At 37.1% G+C, this 20821-nt stretch overlaps 1 protein-coding gene and 1 long non-coding RNA gene across 11 annotated transcripts in view; one reads left to right on the top strand and one right to left on the bottom strand.

Annotated features, from left to right (window-relative positions):
• The window catches only part of LOC107981573 (hepatocyte nuclear factor 4-gamma), a 436128-nt gene that overhangs the window by 166730 nt on the left and 248577 nt on the right, over positions 1–20821 (bottom strand). For all 10 annotated transcript variants that reach the window (XM_031925545.1, XM_031925546.1, XM_032601678.1 and 7 more), the window contains one exon: positions 8794–8930. In XM_031925545.1, coding sequence (XP_031781405.1) covers positions 8794–8930 — 137 coding nt within the window. The remainder of the gene's footprint in view (positions 1–8793; positions 8931–20821) is intronic.
• Positions 1–20821, top strand: part of LOC116416609 — a 233330-nt gene that overhangs the window by 36368 nt on the left and 176141 nt on the right. The window contains exons 2-3 of the long non-coding RNA XR_004226954.2: positions 2589–2712; positions 2960–3121. This is a non-coding gene — a long non-coding RNA (uncharacterized LOC116416609). The remainder of the gene's footprint in view (positions 1–2588; positions 2713–2959; positions 3122–20821) is intronic.

The raw sequence follows: 20821 nt of genomic DNA, 5'->3' as shown, positions 1-20821 counted from the left end.
CTGGCTAGGCGCGTGCTCTGTAGTCGCGCCGCGATGTAACCGGCTTTACTCTACCGGGTTCGTCGGAAGGACGCAATAGGTTTACGGAAGAAACAGAAATGCTTTCGTGTTCAAAAGTAAGATGTCTATATTCACTCAAGATGTTAATACAATGTAACGCGTGTCGCTAGAGGACGAGTTCGCACTCGCGGCTCGCACTGGAAACGAGTCGACGACTCGGTGGCAGCGAGCCTCGGCCTCGGCGTCTGCAGCCGATTCGGCGATCTATAAATCGCGCAGTAGCTAATGTTATGGACTTACAGTTTCGACGCACGCGTTGGTTGCTCGGTCGCCGCGTATCCGTCGACTGCCGACGGGGAAAAGTCCTGGATGACCGTGAGGCGTCCCTCCTGGGTGAAGCAGTGACGTGCTGGGTTACTCCGGGTGCTCGAGGTGATGGTGGCTCGGGTGTGCTCCTCCAGCGGATGGTCCTGGTCATCAATGCTCTCTCACGTCTCGGAGGTACGGAAAATCGCGGATGGTATACCGATAAAAAAGTGCCGCACGTCTGGACTGTACCAGCGCTTTTGCCTATCTGTCTCGCGCGCTGATTCCGTGCGCGCTTCCCGAGTACCGCCAAACTGGCAACGTTGCCCTCACGCATGAAATGGTCGCGCGACGCGGCGAGCGCGCGAAATACGAATTCGCGTTCGCTCGTCACAATACTTACATGCATATACTAAAAAATTCAAAACTATTAATTGACACTTATATTTTGGAGATTTAACAATTTTTTTAACTTTATACTTCGTTGTTTGCTAACATATTACTTTAAAAATAAATTGTTTAATGGAGGATACATTAATATGTTATAGAGTTCTCAAACTTTATGACACAGAGACGAATGTGTTAAATGAAACCATGATTCTCCATTACCTTGGAATACAAGCATGAAATATATTTTCATAATACTTAGGCCATTGCACAAAAAATTGTAATACTTACTGCGTAATTATTACGCCACCTATCATTTTCAATGCTGGAGTCAGAAGAATCATTTCTGATATGTAATTTTCTTCGTCGATATACCTGGTCGTTCATGGGGTTCGTACAGCAGGATCAAATTTTCCCAAATTATATCGGCGCATTATTAGATTTCAATTAGCTGAAATATCATTTATTTTATTATTAGTGTATTGTACAGGTGATCTTATGTATCAAGTCAAAAAAGAACTTGTATCAAACAAATTTTTTTTTTCTATAAAAAGTAATTTTTTGGTAAGCTTTGATCTCCTTTTTTTGGAATATTCTATAGTCATTGTATAAAAATACATGTATATGAAAATGAACACTGAAAAATTTTTAATTTTAAATCAGGTTATGATGCTCAAGACTCTTGTTTACTGCCGCACACACACACTACTAGATTGTGTGACTGATTTGAAAATCCAAGTTTCAAGATAAATAACAAAACGTTATTCGCATCAACATAATTACCTGACTCTACGTGACTGTAAGGCACAGCTTTCCAGCCAAATTAGACTAACGTAAATTTTCTGAATCATCCCGCAGTCTCGTAGTCACATAAGATTAAAAAAAAACTGCCTCTAGGAGGAAGCAAAATTACATTTATGGAAGTTTTCAACAACTTCACGTCGTAAAATGTTTACGATAATAATCATAAGATTGTGAGTCGAGTGCGTAAATTTTTATGAAGAAACAATAAAGTCATATACTTACTGCATAGAAATTGTGTGAATGTATACTTTGAAACGCATAAACACTAAATAATTAAACTTGAAGCAATTTCGTTTTCCTAGCTACTTATTTAAAAAATTATCCGTTTCAGTAACAAAACTTTGGCAAAGCGGAGAATGGTTAACTGCTGAATAGACGCGACGACTCAAACAGCAGACAATGGATTTGATTTATGTTTATATTTTTGTAAGCTACTGTTATGGTGGGGCGCTTGCGTACGTGACAATATACGTATACTTATTATATTTCGTTCCATCTCGAACAGTCGAACGGTCAAAGTGTCGAACCCACGTTTGTGTATAATACACAATTACAGTACAGTATATACAGTGTACATAGGTATATACACGCCGTTTCATAAACAATGAGTTACTGTGTCCAACGATTAATTTGAATTTGAAAAATATGTAGACTCTACTTACTGAATGTTAGGTGTGTTCGCGCGATATGCGACATACCTGCTTTTACTAAATTCAAGATAACGTCTACTAGTTGCTGGCAGACAGTACACGTTTTCGTACATGGGAATTTTCTTAAAAAAAGGAAGTTGCATACTTTCCTTACTTGTGTAAATTTGCGAGTATGAAAGAATAGCTATAAATGCATTGCTTTTATTGCATAACTTTTTTTGTAACCTCTATGTAATATTGTATAGTATAAAACAAGTGTTTCATATTTAATCATTAAAATATTGAACATAATACAAACGTATTCTTTTCTTGAATTTTATAAATGTTGTAAACAATAGAAAAAGAAGCACTTGCTATGATACAAGTGTTATTTTTGAAAATGTATCGACTATTCTACTTGACTCACTGTAAATATTGACCATGTTTTTTTTTCTTCTACAGGCCGAATATGGATACACATGAAAGTGGATACTATGAATTGGAAAGCGACAAGGATTTGTCAAGTACAGCTTTCAAAAACTAAACATTGTTTGCAGCTGTTAGATTATACGTTGGAAAAGGAGAGGTACGAGAGATCAGTGTTGATCAAATTAAAGATTTTGATAAGAAAAAAAGGATATTCCCTATGATGCCTATGTGGCCAATGGTCACGATGAAGATGCAATATTTGAATCTGCATCTATTTTAGCTGTCACAAGTGAATCTGATTTTTATAGTATTATAGTATTTCAATTTTTTTCTCCCAACGAATTATAGTAGTACTCCTAGTTAACCTTAACGTACTTAAATTACTTGTAATTTGTAACTTATAGATGACAGAACTACATTGCACAACCGAGAAAAAACGTGGCCTAAGCCAAACAAACGTAGAAGCGATGTATTACATGAACTGGCAAAGGCAGAGTCACTAAACCAACAGAACTTGGAAAGTATAAAACACGAGAAGTCTGAGATAAAGGAGAAAAAGGAAAAGGGTATGTACATTGTAAATAGTGCATTTAATTCTAAAATATTACTTCTCAAAAGTGCGGAAAGCTCTATTTGATAGATGTTTCCTTAAATTAACTAACTTTATTTAAAAATATTCACTGCGCATGTCTTTAATTTTATGGCAGATTTCGACATCGGCCGTAACTTGTGCAATTAAATGAGTTCTTTTTATAAACAATAAATTCCAGTCCACTTCTTCCATGGTGTTTGAATTAACTATCTTGGACGAACCCCCAAAATGTTATGACCGGGTACGGGTCAACATAAATAAAAATACGTATTTTCGAAACAGGAACACAAACTCTTTATTCTAATCATACACGACTCAACCCAACAGCTGTCCCGATCAGACTGACTATAAACAATAACATCCTCGACGTCGTTAATCTCGTTGCTAAGGGTCGCTGTCGATTCTTGGCGTTCGAATCGCGCAACGTTTAGGCTCGGTCACAACAATATCTTAAAGCAATTAATGATACATGGCCTTGTGCTGAAAATAACTTAAATTCACCATGTATGGATAGCAAAACAAAAAAATGTACCAAAAACTTCCGAAATAGTTTAATTAGCAAACTATTTTTAATAATACTGTATATCCCCTTTATCGACGAAGTAACAATGGAAAACAAATTCGTTTCAATAAAAACAATATAGCTGATAATCGGTTTGTAGTTTCATACAATCCGTATTTATTATTCAAATTTAATTGTCATATTAATCTCGAAGTATGTTCAACTATTCAATGTGTCAAATATTCATTTAGATATTGTTATAGGGGTATCATTGTGCATTTCTAAAAATGAGACAAGGTAATAATGAAAACGAATGTGAAAAAGAAAATTTCAACTACGATGAAATAAAACAATATTTAAGTACAAGATATGTAAGCCCTCAAGAAGTAATGTATTGTCTACTACAATATACAATCTACGTTTTATCACACGTAATTCACCGATTAGCTGTACATTTAAAAAATGAAAAGTTTGTATTCTTTAAGGAAGGATCAGAAAAAGAGTTAATTAATAAAAACTTAAACACAACTTTGACTGCATGGTTTGAACTAAATGCAAACGATTCGCAAGCTAGACAGTACTTGTATGTTGATATACCATATTTTTACGTTTTCAATGAAAAAACAAAGAAATGGACACAAAGAAAAAGAGTTTGGAAGCCAATTATAAGTAGAATGTACTTTGTAAATCTGAAGGATCGTGAACAAATTTTTTTTAGATTATTATTACATGTAAAAGGGGCTCAATCTTATGAAGAACTAAAAACATTTGAGAATGTTCCATACGCAACATTTCATGAAGTAGCTGTAGCTAGAAAATTAATCACCACTGATAAATAATAGGACAAATGCTTGGAAGAATCAATCAAAGTTGAATTTTCTGAAGCTCCGTGTGACGTTTGTTATATATGCGTATTTCATCACCCAGTAAATGTTAAAGAATTATTTGAAAAATATAAAGCATATTTTTACAGTCTATTGTTATTTCAAGAAATAAGTAAAAATATCTAACTGCCACGATGATGTCGGTCACTTGATGTTAACTTCCTAATTATTGAAATTTTAACCCACGTCTCTGGTTTGCACAGGCCGAGTTAGCTTGCGGCTCTTACCAGATCCGCAGCAACACGCAGAAATACTACCTGCTGGTCGCCTATCAGCCACTGGAAATAGCCTAGGAGGTATCTGACGTTATCCTCGCCCCTCCTGCAGAGCGTCGATATGAGTCGCTAAAAATAGCCGTTCTCCGGCGCCTCGCCATCACACGCCATCACACGCATCACACAATACAAACGAACGGACCACCTGCAGCAGCCAAAGCTCGTCGTCTCCTGGGCCCTCGTTTAGAAGTAGCCAAAGCAGAATTCAAGGTTCTTTTGGAGCTGGGTATCGTGCGTCTCTCCGACAGCAACTGGGCTAGCCTGCTCCGTCTAGTTCTCAAACCAGACGGCACATACAGAATCACAGGAGACTATAGGCAGATCAACAGTCGCACAATCCCAGATCGCTATCCGCTGCCAATCATCGAGGACTTGCTGCTCAGCCTCCAAGAAAACGTATTTTCGGTGATCGACCTCAAAAAGGAATTTTACCAAGACCCTATAGCTCCAAAAGATGCACACAAGACACCCATCATTATGCCGTTCAGGCTCTTCAAATTTACCAGTCGTCAATGGGCATGCGCAACGCCGCCCAGTCACTCCAGAGAGCAATGGTTTAGCTCCTACGAGACCTGCCTTTCGCCCGAGCCTACCTAAACGACATCATAGTTAAAACACTTTTCGGAGTTTTGCGCGTCGTCAACATTAAGGTCAACCGCGACAAGTGCATTTTGAGGAAGAGACAAGTGACATACCTCGGCTACGTAGTCGCCGCCGAGGGCTCGAGGCCACCGCAGGATCGCATCGAGGCTATCCAGACCTTTCCAAAGGCAAAGGATTCAGCACAACTCCGTCGCTTCCTGGGGCTAGCAGAGGCCGCCAGTACCACCTTTCTGCGAGATGACGCACCCAGACGACTGCTTACCGACGCATCAGACCACGCAATAGGCGCTGCGCTGGAGCAGCAAAAATCAGATGGCTCATGGAAGCCACTCGGTTTTCTCTTAAAAAAACTGTCGCCTGCAGAACAAAACTACAGTACGTACGATCGAGAGCTCCTCGCCGCTTTCGTCGCAGTCAAAAACTTCAGAGGGATTTTAGAAGGTGGACCATTCACGCTGCTCACAGATCATAAGCCGCTTACCTACGCGGCGCACTAGGCCCTGGAGAAGACTTCACCACGTCAGTCTCGGCAGCTCGACTACATACTTCAATTGGAGGTTACATATACAAAAGGCCCAGATAATACGGCAGCTGACGCTCTCTTCACGATCGAGGCCATCGATATTCCAGCTAACCTCGACCTCACCACCCTGGCTCAGCAGCAGAAGGATGATGCAAATTTGCCACACATCCTGGACTCTCCTTCACCAGCGCTCGCCCTGCGCACACTCAACATCGGCGATGTGACTCTACTGCGCAGTAGGCAACCAGGTTCGGCCATTCGTGCCTCGGCAGCTCAGGAGGGCCGTGTCAGACGTCACACACGGCCTTTTGCACCCGAGTGTACGCGCAACTATCCGATAGACCGCACAGAAATACTTCTGGCCAATTATGCGCAAGGACGTCACGCGCTGGGCGCGCAGCTGTGTGACATGCCAGCAGTCAAAAGTACATCGGCACAATCGTCCAGCCCTGGGAGACTTCGCAGCACCAGACGCACGCTTCAACCATATCCATCTAGATCTCATCAAATTGACACTTAACGCTGGATTACAATACTGTTTCACTATTGTAGATCGCTTCTCGAGATGGCCTAAATCTGAAGCGATCCTGAATCTGAAGCGGGGGCCTCCCGAGGCTCCCCAGCAGCTTGCCTCGCAGCCGCTCCAGGCGCAGGCCGCAACATCATCAGCAGGCCTGCCTGGGCCGTCGTCGGCTCCTCAGCAGCCTACGCTGCCCGCCTCGCAGCCGCTCCAGGTACAGGCCGCTTCTACACCGGCAGGCCCGCCTAGGCCGCCTCCGGTTCTCCAGCAGCTTCCGCTGCCTGCCCCGCAGCCTTCCCCGGCGCGGGCGCAGTCAATTATATGTAGCATTATTCAGGGTAACGTCAAACAAAAATTTAACAATTTTACTTTCAAAAAATTCAAGTTTTGAGGATAAAAGTAAAAATAATGATGATTCAAATAAGATATATACGAAAAATATCGTATATTATAAAATATTAAATTAATAATAAACTAATAAAATATGTCAGTTACTGAAAAATATGTGAATAGATTTATGGCACACAGAAACCTTAAGTATACTTTAATATAATAGTAGAAGTATATATATATATATATATATATATATATATATATATATATATATATATATATATATATATATATATATATATATATATAATAAACATATAAATCATCTCCTATTTTCGATATATATGGGCAACGTGTAAATAGTGCGCTTTGTTCACACCTGTTCTTTATTTTGATCATGACTTTCTTCAATCCCAGACTCGGGTTTGTGTAAATATTCAGAAGGAACAAAATTATCTTCTGTAAATACGTATGGATTTACTGGCCACAAGCCAGTACATTTACAAGCTGACTATGATAACTCCATTGTGCATATTGCTTGGAAAGCAGCTTTAATTAAACCTGAAATATCTTTTAGAGCAATCTTTAGTGAATAGCCCTCTCTTATCTATAGATTACAGGCTAGATTGTAGGCTCCCTTGAAAGGTCGCAAAGGGTTACATCTTAGGCGTTGTATGTGGTGGCAAGCTAATCATATGTATATGATGTTTCTTTGCGTACATAATGACTGATAAAACTTTATGAATAACGTGTCTATCTAAAACAAGAAGAACTGGAGACTCTTTATTTAGCATTGATTTTTTCCGCAAACATTTTTAGCCAGTTTCTAAAAGATTTGGCAGTTATCCATTTAGTTTGTTTTGCTGCAAATATGCTATCAGTAGGTGCTCTTACTTTTAGAACTTGATCAATTTGCTTTTTATTTGGGAAAATAAATATTGGTGGTATAAACACAGATCCAGCTGCATTTATTGTCAGTAGCACAGTTACATTTCTTCCACTTTCTGCAGCTGTCAATGTACTGATGGGTCTGGATGTCATTTCATAAAATGATGGTAAAATTTTATTTCCTGCAGACTTTATATCTTTATTAAACTGATGTGTTGAATTCATATATATATCGAAGTCATAAACAAATTTTAAAAATTCCATTTTTGAGAAGGGCATCAATCTGCTATCCATAAGCTTCACATACAAAAATAATTGTTTTTCTAAATTCTTGTAAAAAGTTATAGTAAGTCTTCAAATATGAGGAGGAGAATCCACTTCTTCTCTAGATTAAATGGCAAGAAAGCGTCTTCTTAACGTAGAATAAGGAACACCGTAATCCTCGATAACTTCAAGATATGTTATATTTTTTGTCATCAGTGCTGTTATAGCTTTTTTCATATCAGGCACAGCCCATAATCCCCGAATTTCACTTTACTTCAGCTACCCTTAACCTAAAAGATAAATATATTCACTATAAATTGATTTACATTTGATTTTATTATTCATACTCGGAGCACACTTTATTATCCATACTGGGAAAAAAAGAACAAAAAGTATTTTAGGTTTTACTAAGCGTATAGGGAGAATTAGATATTCTACCAGATCTAGAATTACTTGTAAGAACCTCAACTTCTAAAACAAGTAGTGTTGGTACATAAATTTACCTGCGGCAAAAGAAGCTAGTCTCGTAAATAAACTTTTTGCACGCACTGAAGCTACGAATTTACAACTTTATATGCAACTTTTCTTATGATAAATTCAAAGTCAGGGCCACGGAGTATACATAAATACGCACTACATCATTCGCCTAATGTGGCGCCATCTATAAAATTATTATAATATCCATGAAATTATCCATACTGGGCACATATCCCCTAACAAATATTTGTAGCATTTTTGCAAGAATGATATGACAGATTTTATTTACTTTTTCCCACGATAAAATAAAGCGAATAACAATCGCAATTAAAATCTAAAAATCATAATCAATTTGATAATAAACTATAAAATTGTACCTCTAGTGCGGCTCCAACTTGCCTACTTAACATTTCTGCTTGTAATAATGCGATCACATTCAAGCCATCAAAACAATTATTCCAATTTTCATTGCTTGGTCGTTTACAACTGATTTTGTCTCTCTCTTTTTGAACAGCTGAAAGTAGTAAACAGAGTTAGGCCTTTAAACACAATTGTAAAATATGAATTTCAATCATTGATGACAATTTTAATATTATATTGTAACAGGGCTCGTTTTCCCAAAGGAATATGCGCGAGAGTTGATAGAATCGCACTTCCACGATACGGTGGAGAACTCTCTTGGCGCCTGCGAGAGCCAACGTTGTTATGATGCATAATTATGATGCATTCAGTAGATTTTATGCTTATATAATATTGTAACGTAGGATAATCGGGAAATAGGTGGTCACAGCGTCCGAGGGTCGAGCCCAGGGACTTGAGGAAAGGCGCAAGAAAGTCTTAGCGTAGGTGCGGTTAAGTGGACTTTATTGTCTGATTAAGAGAGAGAGAGGGAGAGAGAGAGAGAGGGAGAGAGACTGCTTGTGTGACTCTCGCGGAACTCGTATGCGAGGAAGCGCACGGGAGGAGCGCTTTCCGTCAACGGTCGCGAACTGCCCGCGATCGGACAGTAAACCTCGCGACTGTAGATCGGTATGCAGTGATAAGGCGGGCGTAAGGCGTTATCCGTTTGGTTTGTACGAGCTTGCGATGCACTTTTGCTGTTGCTACGCTGCGCTACACTAGTGTGCGTACGTGACACGCCCAATTGCCGCAACGTCATCGTCCCGATGACGTGTAATTATCTTAAATCGTGTGTATGTAAGTGTCTGTTGTTCGTGATTTCTTCTTAAGTGTGGGTACAGATGTGGTCTCTCTCATTATATATATATATATATATATATATATATATATATATATATATATAAAGATAAAGCTTAATCTAGATACAGATTTTCCTTGTTTCTATAAATGATTCGATGTTTAATTGGCTACATATCGAATGCAATAATAAAAGAAATTTTTTTTATATTAGGCGAACTTGAATTATTTAGATATCATTCTTGAATATGATTTTGATACATATCAAGATTGTCAAGTCATGCTCGTTGATGATTATTTATTTAAAATTATATTAATTTGTTGTTCTAGTGTGTAAATGAAACGATCAATGGAATGAATTGCGATTTCTGCGTAGAGATTGTTCCCTGGTTGTGTATCTTTGTAGTAGAAAAAATATTAGTATGCTTTCTGCCGCATATTTGTTGTGTTTGGCTTGAAGAACATAAGTACATGTTTTTCCGTCAGTAGTGCATGGTGTGCCTAACTGTTAAAGTTATACTGACAAAGTCGTAGACGTGTTAAGAACTAAATTTACGCTCATAATGCAGGACTATTAATAGTCGTGCTTTCTATATTTCTTTTGTGTTTTTGTGCTCTTATAAGTATACTGAGCTATAACTTCGAACGACGGTCAATAAATTCCTTTTTCTCTTATACCATCTGATAATCGTTGAAATCGACATGATTATTCATGCTTCTATATTTTCCTGATCTTTATGGCTTAAGAATTATTTGTTAGTTTTGTAAATTGTAAGTTCTGTCGTCTCGACTATCGAATCATGTTGATTTACTTTCTTTTTGTTTTGTCAAAAAAATTTCGAATACTCTATAATCGTTTATAAGGAGTACATTTTGCGACTGTAAAAAAATTCTGCTTAAGCATACGTATATATGTAGAATAATTATCATGAACTTAATATATAATGGTAAATCTACTTAAACGTAGTGTGCAAAATATTGTAGTTATAAATAATATGAATAATATATATAGATCAATTATATTTTTCTCGAATTTGTTTTTGTTAATGTGTAAATAAATGTTGTAATGAATTTGTATGTTTTATAAAAATAACGATACTTTTTTGTGCAAGAAAACAGTAGTAGAAAACAAACATTCTAGAAAGATATAGTATAATTATGAAAGTATAATTATGAAAATAATAATTAAGCTGAATGTAAAAGTATATATAATAATGATATATGTTGTAACGAGGTTTCCAGGAAATAATTTGCACAAGAGTAAAGCGACGAGATTGATTCGACCCCACGCCCCCGAGATCTCAAGGCGCGTGCTCTAACCACTGAGCCAACGACGCACTACTCTGCACTCGCGTCGAGTAGCTCTTACGGGTGCTATCTCCGCTCGTTACAATGTATATGTGTATGGAATTGATTTTGTTATTTGCAGTTGCCGGTGTAATATTTTGTGGCTCGAGTATATGCGCTTCGAGCGTCTTGCATGCATTGCGTTGAGCGCGGCGCGTAATTTATTGCAATCTAACCTTGATAAAGTGTGTTCAGTATTTAAAATTATATAATATTTTCTTTGTTTTGGATAGCCTGATATCAGTTCGAATTTCTACAGTAGAAATGAAGATGTGAATAAGAGTAGTTTTCATCAGAATTTCGTAACAATGAACATATAGTGTCCACCTATATGTTCATACCTGCGCTATATGCTTATCGTGTCGCGAGTATACGCGCGTCGAGCTTCTCTCGTGCATTATGCTGAGTGCGGCGCGTAAATTTTTTTTTCTATATTTTAACTTAGCTGAAGTGCATTTGGCATAAATTCACAATGCGATTGTAATAGTGATTCATAACCCATACCTTGGCATACATTCCACACTTTACTTGCATTCTACACTTCACAAATCACTATTGCATGCACAAATCACTATTACTACAACTGCAAGTGGCTATCAGATTCTAAGAAAAGTTGACATCCGACGCCCGCAATAGAATCGGCAGGGGCGCACTTATTGCCCATGGTATTTAAGTGGCGTAAAACGGCTGCATACCTCGCTGTTTTTTTTTTGCTTAGGTCAAGTCTTATCGCGTGATTGTTTGTTGTGTTGTTTGGAGTGGCTAAAACATTAAATAATTTTAGTAGTGGGACCCCCCGGGATTGCGCATTTCCAGACTACAACGCTTAATTTTACTATAGTAGATATAAAAAAAATGAATAAAAAAAGAAATTAAATAATAATAATATCCGAAGCGCCATCGCGCGCCCTATGGCCGCAAAAATAAAAAGAAGGTTTCTCTTTACTTAAAGATTTGTTCAGAAATCTTCCTCTTTGTCGTGAGGAACGCTGATACTCAGCTATCTAGTATGAACCACAGAGGTTTTTCGGGTGGTCGTGTGCTGACGACATAAGTATCGTCCAACTAGTTATTCTCATTGATTATATTGTCGTGTGATTGTTTAACTGCGATGCGCTCGATTTATTCCACATGCAGTACGGTTATTTTGATAGGAAGGTGAGCTTTATTGCTACAATGTATGTATGAAGCATCGCTTCTGTTTGTGGCGAGAGAAGTTTTAAGTAAGTGCGAGTCTTTGACTTTTACTGATGCAGGCTTGAATAAGTTCAGAGGTGAAATATTCGTTTCTTTCTTTCTTTCTTTAAATGGGAAAACATTATTTTGTATATGTGCATATTTTTGAGAGGCATTTTTGTTCTCTCTGTATTTGCTTAATATGTCGCAACCAACCGGACCCGCAACATTTATAGTGAGGCTAACGGGGACAATATGATTGTTGCAAATAATATCGTCGTTTATCTTTACTTATGATTTCCCCAAAGTTGAGATTTTCGCATTAGATTTGCTTGCTGCTATGTCTGCTTTAGTTATTAGTATATTCTGCTTGATTAAATTCGACGACTTCTGAGTATGGCTTGCTGATTTCTTATTGCCGCTATTGTTTCGGCTTTCGGTGTCACCGAGCTTGCTGTGTAGTTTCGGATTTCCCTTAACTTGAAACCTCTGTGAAATTTTTGGCTCGTCAAAAGGTCTCATATCGTATGAGTGTATTGTATTATTATTATTATAATTACCGGGGTGCCTGTTGCTGTTGTTATATCTGTTGTTTGAATTATTATTATTTTTGTTGCGCACCTTATTGCTACGATTATTGTTTAATTGCATATCTTTTGTACGGCAGATATCAATCGTGTGGTCTATTCTGCCGCAAAAATTACGAAAACCCTTTTCTAATCTGCGTTTATCACACACAGGTTGTAAATGTCCCTTTGATCCACAGTAGTTGCAAATGTAAGAAAATGCCTCTCTTTCTTTTTTTTCGAGTGATGCCGGTTGATTTTCTGTATTTTGACTTTTGTTGATACGCGCACTTTGTTTCAATTGCGATTTTAATGGCTTCATCTAGCGACTTTGGATGATCGCTGTGCACCTGATGATCGAGAGGTGGAAACAGTCTAAAAAGAAATTGTTTTAGTGCCTCGGAGTTTGCATTAAGCTTTTTGTATACTTTGTCATAATTATAGACACATGGGGAAAATTCGTAAATAGTTATTAGATTATTCAGTAATTTTTGCGTTCGAATACCGTAGTCGCCCGCTTTTTCACCTAGCGATTGTGTAATAATCTTTAATTGGCACATAATTTCGTCTACGAGTTTTATATTGCAGTAAAGTAAATTTTAAAGCTGACAAAAAATCATGTATAGAATTATAGCTTAATAACCGCGCTGCAAAGCTGTCTGCAGCTCTGCCTGATAACTTGCCGGCCAATGACATAAAAATATATTTTTCGGAGTCAGGGCCAAAATTTGAACAGACTTGCCTGATCGGCATGCAAAATATGTTCAATTTTTCTAAAGACCCATCAAAACTCGGTTTCAGATTCAGGGCCTGTGAAAGGGTCAAACCTCTCGTGTGCTGATAATGGTCTGTGGTTACATTAAATGTAGTCGAACTGTTAAATGTTGCTTGAATCTGATGTAACTTTGAAGCATCTGATAATGGGTTAAATGGGGATTGGATCTCGTAGTTAGACAGTGGTATGCCTTGCGTATAATGTCTTTGTATGTGGTTTATGTATTGTGTATTTTGCATGTTTGAAGATTTTATCGCGCTAAAAGTTGCTATAGGTGTGGTGAATATTGGCTCGCTTCTAACAGTAATTGTGCCCGGCAGCATGTTTGATGAAAAATTATCTTTTGACATAGATTCATATTTTTGCGCAAATGGTTTTGACTTTATTATTGGTTGCGGTGTCCGCGACACTTACTGTATATGATCTGGGAAAGCAGCTGCTACTAAGGACGGTCAAGACGTAGCCGTCCGACGAAATAATTCTGCCGCGTCTTGCGGATCTAAGCGCGATATTAATTTTTTAATGAGCGGATCTTGTTCGCATATAAAATTTGCCGAGTCAAGGTCATTCAGAATATTATGTCGTGACGGAGCCGTGCTTCTAGACGGTGATTTTTTGTTTTTGTTAAAGTTATTATTGTCCAAAAAAGCTATTTGTTATTATTATTATTATATACTTTTTCTATCTACACAAAGAATGTGTAATAAAATTCGTGTATGTGTGATGTATGTGTTGCGTTCAGAATAGCGCGTGAATTAAATACTAATTCTCTTCGAAATATAAAGCGCTTTTTCTTTATTACTTGAATCATATTTATTACATCATATTATTCTCAATTCTTCTAAGAGCTGGTCTTTCTGTTGCTTTAATTTTTGCAAGAATGCTCTCTCCGCTTCTCTTGAAGTCTCGCCACTCATTGAATAAAATACACTTTCGTGTGGTAAGAGTGATCTGATTTAAGCAGATCTAGGGATAGGCTGCGATTAATTTAGCCCAAGAGTGATGACCGCTAAAACAGCAGATCTGGGAAAGGCCGCTACAAAGCGGGCCGTTAGGTGGTGAGAGAAGACCGCTACAAAGCAGGTCGAGGAGTAGGCCACTACTGAGCAGGCTCGAGGATAGGATAATGTTATTTTATTTTGAGCGTATGTAAACTACGTGCGTAGAAACAGAACAAAAAAAATGTTCTCTTTTTGTAAAAGATTGACTATTATGGCATGCTTTTAATGTTCGGCTCTGAATTCCAATTATATGCGTAATCCGATTCCCCAAAATACAGTGTTATAGTAAAAATTTAAATTTAGTGAAAGTTCTATCACAATTAAAATATTCCATAGTTTCATTTTGTCTAATATTGATTGTCCTTTTTTGCTTAATTTGATGTTAGAGCTCTTGTCTAGGAAGGTGGTATGTCCTCTTGAATTTAATTATTTGATACTTCTTTTTTTTTGTAAAATAAACTTACTTGAGACACCTTTTACTGCAAAAGCACAAAGGATGCCAGCTATTACGTGGGATAATCGGGAAATGGGTGGTCACAGCGTCCGAGGTTCGAGCCCAGGGACTTGAGGAAAGGTGCAAGAAAGTCTTAGCGTAGCTGCGGTTAAGTGGACTTTATTGTCTGATTACGAAAGAGAGAGGAGTGACTGCTTGTGTTGCTCTCACGGAACTCGTGTGCGAGGAAGCGCTCAGGAGGAGCGCTTCCCGCCGACTGTTGCGAACTGCCCGCGATCGGACAGTAAGTCTCGCGACTGCACATCACGATCGTAAACTAAGTTAATTATGATACATTAGATTAATACAAGCATAACTCGATTAAACTAAGATGATAAGAAAATATATTGCATAGTAGTTCACTAATAAAATAAGACTAAATAAGAAAACGAAACCACTACATCTATAAAAGAAATATCTGTAGGATACCTTTAACCGTGTTGCTCGTGCTGGATCAATAAATAAAACATAAAAATTAAGCATACAATACCTCTTATTCAAATTATTAACAGAAAAGACTTTCTAGTATAAACATTAATAGTCATCATTAAATCCAGCTGAATCTGCAAAAATTATATCTGTCGACGCAGACTACTTCATTCATTTCAAAACGACATACCGGACGAGCCGAGCATAACAGCAAAACAGTCCGCGGATCGAGTGAACTGCAGACAAGTTCTACCTGTCCGCACAATTTCTGTCCATAATATAAAACTTAGACACACACTGGGGCTTTTATAAATAATCATTGCAGTAACAATAAGGCTTTCGAGCCTATGTTAGTTTCCAATTAATAAATAAATAGCAGGGTCACCTCGCTCCTAACGTTGCTCGGTTGATGTTAGTTATAAATATTTATAGCCCCAAAGAAAATTAAAAAAAAAATAATATAATACTGGAGTTAGAGAAATTGCTACTTGGGACTCTCCTTTCTCTGCGCATGCGCGAGCTCGCTGAGCTGTGTCGCTTAGCTCGCCAGCGTAGTTCCGTACCGACTCTCCAAGAGAGGGCACACGCTTAATTTAACGTCCGCGCCTTTTAGTAATAAATGCCTTTTTCAAAAGACTTATTGTGTTCTGATTACTGCCCGCTGACTCACCCAACTCAGATCCCTACAGGTTATGAGCCAGGTGAGCCACGCTTCCACGGCGTAAAGGGAAGAGTGCTTTGTGACAAAGGCAGGAGTAAAGACTCAAGGAAGGTGAGTGCTCAGTCATCATCCGTACCTTCTCAGTCATCATCCGTACCTTTTGCGACAATTCCAAAAAATCCGGTTGAAACCGAAAAAAACGAGAACGCAAGACGCGACAAGTCTCGCGATTCCGGGAATCCAAACAAGGGATCGCGAGAAAAAGGGGAAAGTAGCGGAACGAGGCAAAGATAGCGGCCGCCGCGGCAACATTATAGTTCTCTGTCCTTCTCTACGATACCACCAAATGCCGGTCACGTGTGCCGAAAGAGAATATCAGCGTCTTCTATCACAGTGGCAGCGGCAGCTCTTGCGAGTGCAACAAAAAAATGGATTCATATAATGGGCATGAAAAAACTCACACTGGTTCTATTATTCCAATGGAAATTGATGATCGAATGACTAAGATGCTTCTAATGCTACAACGTTTCTAATGCATTTCATCACTTTAATATAGCTATATTGTTGGATGATAATTGCAAAGCAGAAGACAAAAAACTGAAGTAAAAACTACGAAGAACAGAAAATTGCAAACAATTAATGGATTGAAAATGGAACAAGAAAAAGAAGCACTGTGTAAAAGTAAGTTAAAAATAAAAATTTTGGAGTTCACAACCAGAGTTTTGTTGATATCATCCAGATGGTAACACCCATATAGGCATTCATTATGTTATTTTTTTGCTTTTAAGAATATCTTAGAAATTAAAAGGATACGGTCCAAATTTTCTGCAAAGATCTGTGCATAAATCTCTGCAGAGATCTATGCACAGATCTCTGCACATTATTTTTGTAAGGGAAGACATTGAAAGCCCCCTACTGCTTCTCTCTAATGCCACGTTTACCCTTTCTCAACAGCTTGGTCAACGGGATTTTTAACTTTGAATCACCCTCTATAAACCTTGCATACCACCCTACCATTTTCCTGAAATCTACGCAATTGCTTCACATTTCTCGGCGCAAGAAAATTAAAAACTGGCTCTTTTCTAGATCCGTCCTCAATCCGTTCTTATCTAGTAAGAACCAAGCTACTGAATTTTCTACACGTTAAACGAACTCTTCTTTTTATTCACAACTTACCCAGCTTCGTTTAACTTTTGTAACGCGCGATCCACGTACTCCGGATGCTCCTCACGTATCCAGACATTTCACCTAAGGATACTTCACCACGCAACGTTTTACCTAATAAGACCACTTCGCCTAAAGACACTCCGCCACATGCGACATTTCGCCAAAGTGACATTTCGTCACAGCGATATTTCGCCATATGTGACACTTAGCCACAAATTTGAAATTAGTGATTATGATGCTCTCTAGGTCATTATGCAGGGTACTAATACCATATATATATAGGGATTTCTGATCGAAAGCAAAGCGTATAGTTTTATTTTTTCGGTACTAGAACAAAACTACAACACAACCACTTTGCCTAACCACTTAATCCGATAACCCATGTGAAGATGATGGATGAGTCGACTGAACAACCTAAATGAAAATAGTATGGCGCGAAGCGCTATTTTTTACTAGATCAAGCTGGTGAAATTGATAAAAATTTAAAATATAGAAACTTAATAGGAGAGTTATTATATATAAATACAGGCACAAGGCCAGATATTGCGTACAGTGTTAATTATTTAATTTGATACCAAAGTTGTTTTGTCTAAACACACTTCAAATATGCAATGAGAATATTGAAATAATTTTATAAAAATAAAAATTTTAAATTAACAAAGTACTGTAACCAAATGTTCAACTTTCGCAGAATATACTGCTATGTTAGAAACAGTAACAGAAGTACTGTTTATAACAAATTTATTAAGCGAATCATTCAATGTTCATTTTGATAAACCAACTAACATGTACGAGGATAACTCAAGTGCAATTGCTATTGCAAAGTACAGAAATTTTACAAAAAATTCAAAACACATCGAAGTTCAATATCATTATATAAATGAAAATTATGAGAATGGTATAATCGACGTTGTGAAAATAGATTCAACTTTAAACTAAGCAGATATGTTAACTGAAAGACTAGACAAAACTAAGTTTTTGAAATTAAAGAAACGTTAGGATTATTACAAATTGCGAAAAGAAAATAATATTGTACATGTATGTAAAGAATCAGAATCATTAAATTTAGGAGGTGTTTTGTAATATGTAAATATATATAATCGTGATATATACTCTCTGTTATTACTAAATAACAGAGAGTATATATCACGACAGAACTGCTGACTTATTACTAAATAATACATTACGTCCTGAGACGTAATGTATTATTTAGTAATAAGTCAGCAAACAAAATTGCTGAACGCGTACGCTAAGTAGATTAGCGAGGTTACGAATACGACCGAAAGCGATTAGCCAGTCAGTCGATATAATTCACACAAACTGGACTCTGCTACGACGCTTGGGGCTGTCGAGGTTTAAGTCTTTATTCGATCTTGTATATTTATAACTTTACGTGAATAAATCGCGAGTTGTACGTCCAATCATAAGAGCTACTCATTTCAATATCCTGCACACGACTGTCATAGCAGCAGCAGCAGAAATCCTGACTCAATATCAAGAACTAAAGTAAGTTAAAGACATTATATACATATACATATATAAGAGGTCTTAACATTGGTTCTGGTACGTAATCAAACGATAAAAAAGAGGGGATTAAATAAACAATAATAGATCAATAATAAATCATTAAAAAATAAATAAATAACAAAAAATCAAATATAACGCCAATTAAAAAAAGTGACAAAAAAACTAATACACATTGAACTTAAAAAAATACAAGAAAAAATGCTTGTGTTTACAAAGTGATAAAACAGCCACGTGGAAAAGTAGTTAACGATTACTGTTAACAAAGTGAATCGTACAGTGAAAATTATACAGTGAAATTAAAGTAGAATAGTTCTCGAAAAATTTATATACTTGTAAAGTATTGAAATTCGAATTTTCATGACAAAACGTCTGTCAATAATAGAAAATTTTCAAGAAGATTAACCGGTCACAAAGTGTTAAAGTAAAAAAAATATACGCTTAATGACGAAGATAAAGTCCGCAGCTACTAAAAAATAAGGAGATTTTTGAAAAATAATTAAAATTTAAGTGCGATGCAAGCAGATTGAAGTCGGCAAGTAAAACACGTGGTGAAACACTATTACAGAGCACTTGTCAAATGTAGAGGTTAAGCACATGTTCTCGTGGTCTAAGGAAAAAGTGGATCCAGAACAAGATTTAGAAGATAAAGAAGCTATATGGAAGAAAAATATTAGAAATCCATTTAGAAAAATATTTTTGAGAAGACTCAAGAAAATAATTGTGTTAAAAAATCAAATATACGAAAATATAAGAGTTAAAGAAGAAGAAGTGGCTAAACAAGCAAAAATTGAAGAGATTATGATACCAGTGTTTGATGGTGTAAATTATACAAGCTGGAAAATAAGACTAATGATCCTATTAGAATACAAAGAGTGTAAAGATCCAGCAATCAGAGAAATAACGGAAGATGAAAAAAAGGACAAGGCCCAATGGAAAAAGATTGACCTCAAAGCAAGAACAATAATAATAAGTTCAATTTCGGATAAACAATTAGAGTATGTTGGTGGATGCACAATGACTCTTGGAATGATACAAAAATTCGATAAGATGTATCTGTCACAGTCTACAACCCTGCAAATAATACGCAGAAGTAAAATTGAGGAAATACAACTGAATAACTATAAATCAGTTAAAGATTTTTTTGTAGAATTCGAAAAAGTTACAAACGATTTTAAAACGGCTGGTGGTAAACTAGAAGATACTGAAGAGTTGAGATATTTAATCAGAGCCTTGCCACCAAGCTACAGCTACATCGGAGATTTAATAGATGTTATCCCAGAGGATCAAAGAACAGTAGACTACGTTAAGTCAAACATCAAGGAGAAAAATATGACTCAACCAGAGTCTGATAATAAAACCAACGTCAGTACCTTTGCGGTACAAACCAAAGGAAAATGCTATACATGTGGCGAAACCGGTCACCACAGTGTCTAATGCACGACGATACAAAGTCAACGAGGTAATCAACGAGGCTACAACAAAGGCTACAACAGAGATTTTAACAGAGGAAACTACCGAGGCCGTCAACGACGTAGAGGACAAGGTCAACCCAGAGGCGAGTCTTCAGGCCAACAACAGGGCGACTACACATCCGAAGCATGGCTGACACTGGTCTGCAATTCAGAGGTAAATCAGGTAACTGCGTTAAATAATAGTAACAAAAATTTAGGACAAATAAATTGGATTCTTGATAGTGCCTGTACAGACCACGTTGTAAACAACGATAAATTCTTTAATAAATTCACATGTTTAAAAGAGCCTATTGAAGTAAAATTACCAGATCGTAAAAATTTGAAAGCCACTAAAATCGGAACTACAAAATTATTTTTCACTTCACTCACTCGAAGTAGAAGTCAAAAATGTTTATTATGTTCAAGGTATTAGACAAAATATATTGAGTTTACATTATTAAAGGCTTCGTAGTTGAAAAAAGTACTGAATCAATGTATGTTAATTCGGTCAAACTGACTGATAAAGAGAAATGGCATAGGGCACTTGGCCATGTAAATTTTTAATATTTATCAAAATTAGTAAATAACAAATTAGTCAAAGGCCTGCCGGAAAAG

This window comes from Nasonia vitripennis (assembly GCF_009193385.2).
Source record: "Nasonia vitripennis strain AsymCx chromosome 2 unlocalized genomic scaffold, Nvit_psr_1.1 chr2_random0012, whole genome shotgun sequence".
Lineage (NCBI taxonomy): Eukaryota > Metazoa > Arthropoda > Insecta > Hymenoptera > Pteromalidae > Nasonia > Nasonia vitripennis.
This window is presented reverse-complemented; position numbering and strand designations above follow the sequence as displayed.